This window comes from Zeus faber (genome assembly GCF_960531495.2).
Source record: "Zeus faber genome assembly, chromosome: 18".
In the NCBI taxonomy this organism is placed as follows: Eukaryota; Metazoa; Chordata; class Actinopteri; order Zeiformes; family Zeidae; genus Zeus; species Zeus faber.
This window is the reverse complement of record NC_137210.1, coordinates 10278655-10286737: the sequence shown is the minus strand read 5'-3', so window position 1 is coordinate 10286737 and position 8083 is coordinate 10278655. Positions and strand designations below refer to the sequence as shown.

Sequence of the window (8083 nt, the reverse complement as noted above, 5' to 3'; positions counted from 1 at the left end):
CACACCACGATTTTGCTGGTTCCCGTTTACAGGCCTCTGATTGCGCGAGAATTGGTGGTGACGAGGGAAGTGAAGCGGTGGACGCACCAATCAGAGGCTGCGCTTCAGGACGCTCTGACTGACGTCGACTGGGACATGTTCCAATCAAGTTCAAGTGACGTCAGCGAGTTTACGGAGGTGGCAGTGAGTTTTGTGACTACGGTAGCAGATAGCATCGTTCCCACGGTGAAAGTTTGGAGATTTCCAAACCAGAAGCCGTGGGTTGATAAATCCATCCGCTGCACTCTGAATGCTCGCATGGCCGCTTACAACGATGGTCTTGTATCCGGAAATATGGACAATTACAAAGCGGCGTCGTACAATCTGCGGAGGGTGGTGAAGGACGCTAAACGAATGAAGAGAGAGACTGTGGAGCTACGGATGGAGCAACTGGACACCAGAAGCCTGTGGCAGGGGCTGCAGACTATAACAAACTACAAGAGCAGTTCCTCCCCAGCCACAAGTGTTGATGTCTCCCTAGCCAACGAACTGAACTCCTTTTATGTGCGGTTTGAGTCTGGCAACAACACCGCTAGCTCGCCGGCTAATTGGAGTTACACCGCTGGGGATGAGCGCGCACTCTCAGTGTCAGAGCATGACGTCAGGAGGGCTCTGATGCGGGCAGGAAAGCTGCGGGCCCAGATGGCATATCTGGACGAGTACTGAAGACCTGTGCTAACCAGCTATCCCCGGTGCTCACTCCGATATTCAACATCTCCCTGGCTGAATCAGTGGTCCCGTCATGCTTCAAGAGGTCGTTCCTGTTCCCCGAAGATTGCCTCTCCTGCCTGCTTGAATGACTACTGTCCGGTGGCCCTCACCTCGGTGGTCATGAAGTGTTTTGAGAGGCTGATTAAGGATTATGTCTGCGCCTCCCTCCCCCGCACCTTGGACACATTACAGTTGCGTACCAGCAGAACAGATTCACGGGTGACGCGGTTTCCCAGGTACTGCACAACACGGTCACACACCTGGATGGCCGGAAGGGGGCCTATGTGAGATTGCTGTTCATCGATTATAGTTCAGCTTTGAATATTATAGTCCCCACCAGACTGGCTGTCAAGCAGAAGGAGTTCGGATTGAATACTCCGCTGTGTGCCTTGATCCTGGACTTCCTCTCAGCCCGGCCCCAGGTGGTTAGGGTTGGGAAGCACATGTCCAGCTCCCTCACCCTGAACGCAGGATCCCCCCAGGGCTGCGTCGTCAGCCCCCTACGGTTCTCCCTGTACACACATGACTGTGTGGCCAGGTCCAGCACCAACACCATCATCAAGTTTGCTGACGACACCATTGTTGTGGGACTGATCACTGACGGCGATGAGAAGGCCTACCACGGGGAGGTGACTGACCTGTCACTTTGGTGCCAGGACAACAGCCTCCACCTGAACGTCAGCAAAACTGAGGAGCTGATTGCGGATTTTAGGCGTGGATTACAACCGAGGACGCATGCGCCTTTGGTGATTAATGGGACTTCTTGACAAGTCCCAAGGTGAGCAGCTTCAAGTACCTGGGAGTCCACATCACAGAGGATTTAACATGGACTTTACAAACAGACACTCTGGTCAGAAAGGTGAGGCAGTGTCTTTACCACCTCAGGCAGCTGAGGAAATTCCGGGTCTCGGTGAGGATCCTCGAGTCCTTCTACTGTGGAGCAGTGGAGAGCATCCTGACAGGCAACATCACTGCCTGGTTTGGGAACTGCACTGCTCAGGACAGGCGGGCCCTGCAGAGGGTGGTGCGTTAAGTTGAACAGACCACTGGAACTACCCTCCCCTCCCTGCAGGACTTATACACCAGGAGGTGTAGTAGCAGAGCCCGCAGGATCATGAAGGATCCTCACCACCCCAACAACAGACTGTTCCAGCTGCTGCGGTCAGGCAAGCGCCTCTGCAGTCACACATCGAGAACAGAGACTGAGACTTTCTTCCGCAAGCCATAACAACTGTCAATGCTGACCTCACCAGGGGTCCTCACTGAGCCACACACATAGGCTCCACTACCTACTGTACTGTATGTAGCATACTGTACCGCATACTGCATGACTGTTCTGGGTTGTTCGGTGTTGTCGTATTGCTGTGCCATACTGTTGTATACTGTGCTGTATATCTCACACACACTACCTCACTTTATTGACATGCCACTTTAATGCCTCACATATACATAAGTGTATCCCATATACATAAGCCTATTCCCTTTATTGTATTTTGTACCCCCACTCTGCATTACCTTTGAGTTCTTATTTTATTTTATTTTATTCTATATATTTAATTTTCTAATTATAGTATTCAACTTACTGCATTATGTTTTAGGAATCAGTTAGTTAGTCAGGTAGAAATTTTTAGGTAGCTATTGTGTTCAGTCGAGAACATATTGTGCGTAATGACCGGGTGCATTGCATTGACATTTCACTGCATATATGTATGAAAGTATGTATATGTATGTGACTAATAAACCTCTTGAATCTTGAAATGTCTATTATTCATTGTGTTTAAGTTGATTTTTCCTTTCCTCATCATTTGGTTTGTTGTTTATTTGTATTTTCTCTAATTGTGTTGCAAAATTGTAGGTTTATTTTTATTATTATGGCCAACGTTTCCGCAAAATCATAGATTTACTGCATATTGCCATTTTCTTTTTTTTTCTTATTATTTTCTTATAATTTGTTCATGTGAGCTCCTGTGACACCTCCAAAACTAAAGCATCTAAATGTCCCGTCCCGTCCTCACCTCTCAGCCTGGTCGCCCAGAGAGCCGATGAAGATGGCAAAGGCATTGACACCGGGGTTGGAGGTCAGCACACGGGCGAAGCGCTCGGCCGCGATGCCATAGCGCTCCAGGTTGGCGTCGCTCAGCACCACCACGAAGCGCTCATCCGCCTCCTCGCGCGCCAGCTGCCGGATGGCGGCGTCGGCGCCCTCCAGGGTGTAGTCGCCGCTCATGCAGAACTGGGAGTGGGCGTGCATGGTCTGGACGGAGGGGGAGGAGGAGGTGATGGGAAAAAGTAGAAACCATGACCCGATCATAAAGTGTCGCTACAGAGTATGGGGTTGTCGACGGGAGCTCCGTACCTTGAGCACCTTCAGCCTCTCTTTGTTGTTCTTGGGAGCCTTGTCGGCTTGGACCAGCTCGATGTCGAAGCCGTCCCCCGAGTGACCCACCACGTCATACTAGGTGCACGAAGAAAAAAACCGCAAATCCACATGATAAAAAAAGGAAAAAAGAAATTGAAATGCAAAAAATATCTATTTTAACAGGACAAAACCCAAAGCACTGGTTTACTTATTAATTTAAGATGTACATTCCTGACTCTCTGTGTGCTTTAAAGACCAGTGTTGTCAGAATCAGGGCATAACTAATAAAGCTGAAGACAGCTGAATGGGCACACAGACATATTCATTAATTGGGCGATCGCTCATCACCCTGGGAACTTTCAGCACCAACCAAATGCTTTGTGTCGAAAGGCAAAGACGGAGACAACAGAGGAGCAATGAGTGTGGTTGCACCTGAATAATAACGGCTGTGGAAAAGTCAATGACGCTGAATCTTCCAGTAAACACTCGGGCTTGGAAGTGGCCTTCGCTGACTGACGCCGGTTTCCTTCAACACTCTATTCTTCATACATACTGTATTTATTTTCCAATGATCTGGTGATAAGTGGACAGGACAGTGGACAGTTTCTATTTTTCTTCTTCCAGACAGGAAATGACCATGAGGACCACGATATTATTTATTCACTTTTATACACAGTACTGCTGCACTGGGCTTTGACATGATGCTACACACAAAAGTTTGATGTGTTTTATTTCTCAAGAAAATTAAGCTTAAATACAGATTTGGTTGTGTTGTAATAAGCTAGTTAGCACAAAGTAATAATTCATATCTATAATTTATACCCTATATACCACAAAAATAAATTCATCCTGTGCATAGTGTCGCATTCTATATATTTGTATATATTTTTATACCTGACCATTTCTGTTTGTACATTGGCATTTATATTGGCATATTTGTACACCGCGTTCCAAATTATTATGCAAATTGGATTTAAGAGTCCCAAACATTTAATTTTTTGTTTTCAATTAAACTCATGGATGGTATTGTGTCTCAGGGCTCTTTGGATCACTGAAATCAATCTCAGACGCCTGTGATAATTCGTTTGCCAACTGAGCCCAATTCAAGGAAAACTACTTGAGATGGACGTTCCACATTATTAAGCAGGCCACAGGTTTCAAGCAATATGGGAAAGAAAAATAATCTCCCTGCTGGGAAAAGCCTCAAATAGTGCAATGCCAAAACATTAGATATTTCACAAAAACTTAAGCGTGATCATCGTACCGCGAAGAGATTTGTGGCTGATTCAGAGCACAGACGGGTTCGTGCAGATGAAGGCATAATGAGGAAGGTTTCTGCCAGACAAATTCATGGGATTAAGAGAGCAGCTGCTAAAATGCCGTTACAAAGCAGCAAACAGGTATTTGAAGCTGCTGGTGCCTCTGGAGTCCCGCGAACCTCAAGGTGTAGGATCCTCAGAGGCTTGCAGTTGTGCATACCTACTATTGGGCCCCCCCTAAGCAATGCTCACAAGCAGAAACGGTTGCAGTGGCCCAGAAATACATGAAGACTCATTTTCAAACAGTCTTGTTTACTGATGAGTGCCGTGCAACCCTGGGTGGTCCAGATGGATGGAGCAGTGGATGGTTGGTGGATGGCCACCATGTCCCAACAAGGCTGTGACGTCAAGGAGGTGGCGGAGTCATGTTTTGGGCCGGAATCATGGGGAGAGAACTGGTAGGCCCCTTTAGGTCCCTGAAGGTGTGAAAATGACCTCGGCAAAGTATATAGAGCTTCTGACTGACCACTTTCTTCCATGGTACAAAAAGAAGAACCGTGCCTTACGTAGCAAAATCCTCTTCATGCATGACAATGCACCATCTCATGCTGCAAAGAATACCTCTGTGTCATTGGCTGCTATGGGCATAAAAGGAGAGAAACTCATGGTGTGGCCCCCATCCTCCCCTGACCTCCACCCTATTGAGAACCTTTGGAGCATCCTCAAGCAAAAGATCTATGACGGTGGGAGGCAGTTTGCATCAAAACAGCAGCTCTGGGAGGCTGTTCTGACATCCTGCAAAGAAATTCAAGCAGAAACTCAAAACATGTAACTTGGCCTGTTAGGATGTTTTTGATTGAAATAGCTTTTGATTTCAGTAAACATGACCTACTGACCATGACCTAAAATACTGTTATCATTGGGAGGTTTGCTCAATAACATTCGAATTATACCCTAACGGTTGATGACTTGAAAATTATACTGACTGTCATTTGCATCGACTATTTAGGAAAATCAGAGAAAAATAAAATTTGCATAATAATTTGAAACGCGGTCTATACATTTGACAATTTAATTTAAATTTGATTCTATTTTATTTTTATTTTTATTCTCCATTTTATTGGAGAATATTATTGTTATTATCCAAGTTTTTTTTTTTATGTTAATGGTCTTCCGTGTACACACCAAACCTCACCGGAACAAATTAGTAGATTTTTTATAGATTTTCTCTCGTTTCCCAGTCACGAAATCCAGATCTACCACCCATGTGCTTACATAAGTCCAGGTCAGACTGGACCTGCTCTGGGTCCCCTTGCCGCTATATCGGGGTCCACGTTACACTGGTTATTTCCGATTGGGGCGTCCGTGGTCTAAGGTATGCGACTGTGAGGGCGTGTCTCCGCATCTCCGGTGACCGCCTGCCCTGAACGCAGGCCGGAATGTCTCTAATAACATAGGTCATGTCACTATAAAACGACGCGACGCTGTGAGGGATGTCCTCCGAGCGCTTTGAAAACACGACACACACACACACACACACACACACACACACACACACACACACACACACACACACACACACACACACACACACACACACACACACACACACACACACACACACACACACACACACACGGATCGCTCATCATCTTCTATGGGAAACTTGCACAGAATGGGAAGTGTGTGTGTGTGTGTGTGTGTTTCGTATTCGGTTTATGTAAGGTGTGTTGTGCAAGAAAAGCCGTTACAATGACACGGGATAAGGAGTGCTGAAATTCAATGTGTGTGTGTGTGTGTGTGTGTGTGTGTGTGTGTGTGTGTGTGTGTGTGTGTGAGAGAGGTGTGTGTGCAACACTGATATGTGATCAGTGGCTAGAGTGACAGCGCAGGGGCCAAGAAGTCTGTCTCCTTTTCTGCATACACTCACGTCTGTCTGCGTTCTCCCCGTATCACTTTCTCTCCCGCCCCGTCTCCAATCGCCATCCCCGTTTGAGCCAGGGTGGACGGCCGGGTGCTTGGACGTCGTCAACAGACTCCTTGATGCTCCCTTGATGGTATCTTAATGAAGTTATTGACTTTGACAAAATCCTCACGGTCAACGGGACCAAAGTGGCGCAAAGATCAGATGGAGTCCACCTGCCGTTCTATCCTGCCCTCGCCGGCTCTGATGTGAGCTCTGAGCTGTGTGGCAGTTTTAGCAGCAGGGTTCATTCTGGCATTACAAAATAACATTCAAGGACTTTCAAGTACTTTTTTATTTTTTATTTTTTAACACTATTTTTTTATTTAAAAGGATTTCACATTAAAATAAAATACATTTTCAATGTGATATTTATTCATTTAAATACAATATCACTCTCATTGTCTATTATTTATATTAGTTCTATCTATCTACCTATCTATCTATCTTTCTTTATATATATATCTCGATCTATCTATCTATATACTGTATATATACAGTATCTCTATCTATCTATATAGATATATATTATTTATTTATTTATTTATTTGTATCTTTCTTTCTATCTATCTATTTATCCATCTATCCATCTATCTATATATACAGTATATACAAACAGTATATATATATATATATATATATTATTAATCTCATTGTCATCTACTATTAGAAGTGGCTATTTCCAATTCCATTCCATTAAATGTATATTTTCCTGGCATCATCTATGTCGTAAAATCAATTCTGCAAAAGTTTTATTACATTACGATTTGAACAACAAAACCAGGAGGGAAAATCATCACTTCAGCACAAAAGGGGTATTTTCGAGGTATTCCAGTACCAAATTAAAGCACCTGAAGCACACGGAGGACCCAGTAAGCATCCTGTTTGAGGCCAAACCCGTCACTGCTGAGGGACCTGTCATCGGTTCCGGCGTAACGACTCTTTTAACCCCCCCACCCCCCCCCCAAAAAAAAAACCAAGCAAGTCTGAGAGCCGGGAATAGAAAACCCCCCGGAGGTCAGCTCGCTTTGACCTCAAGATCCTAGTTGGTATCGATCCGGGGGGGGGGGCATAAATCCCGGCGCAAGACAGCAGCAGCGAGCAGATGCAGCCAGTGGGCGGCTCTCACCTTAAACTTGTGCTCATAGCTCTCCAGCGCCTCCATCACCATGCACACCGCCTCCATGGAGCGCTCCAGACGCCCGTCCACGCCGTTGAAGCGGTACATGCTGCCCGACACGTCCGCAAGCAGCCGCAGGCGCTTGGGCTTCTGCTGCGGAGCGCCGGGCTGAATGGGGGGACGGGGGGGGGGGGGGAGACGTACACAGAAATGATCTCTTCTGATATGAGTTAATATACGCATAAAAAAATCTAAATGTCTTTCAGGCGGAGTTTCAAACGTTCCGGATTAGAATTGAAGAAACGCAATTATATCAAATTACTGAGCAAAAACCAAAAGGTATTTCCAGCTCCGAGTCAAAAAGTTAGAAAAACATGAGAGGAGTATTTTGGTTTGGGTGTGTATGCATGTGTTTGGGTGTGTATGCATGTAAGATAATTGTGGCGACTGTGTCGAAAAAGTGTGTGTTGGGTATACTGTGCGTGTTTGTGTTTATATGAGCGTGTGTGGGATGAGGCCAACGGGTGAAATAGTAATCAAACACACCACTGGAATGCACCTTGTGACAGATAAGGTCAACATCACATCACGTGAGCGTAAGGTGTGGCTCCCAAACTAAAATACCGCCCCGA

The 8083-nt window shown here is 45.8% G+C and overlaps 1 protein-coding gene across 1 annotated transcript in view; it reads right to left on the bottom strand.

Moving 5' to 3' along the window:
- The window catches only part of vwa8 (von Willebrand factor A domain containing 8), a 62805-nt gene that overhangs the window by 2900 nt on the left and 51822 nt on the right, over positions 1-8083 (bottom strand). Inside the window, exons 42-44 of the mRNA XM_080019240.1 lie at positions 7461-7619; positions 3107-3205; positions 2766-3004 (exon numbers count right to left, since the gene is read on the bottom strand). Of these exons, the coding sequence (XP_079875366.1) occupies positions 2766-3004; positions 3107-3205; positions 7461-7619 (497 nt within the window). The remainder of the gene's footprint in view (positions 1-2765; positions 3005-3106; positions 3206-7460; positions 7620-8083) is intronic.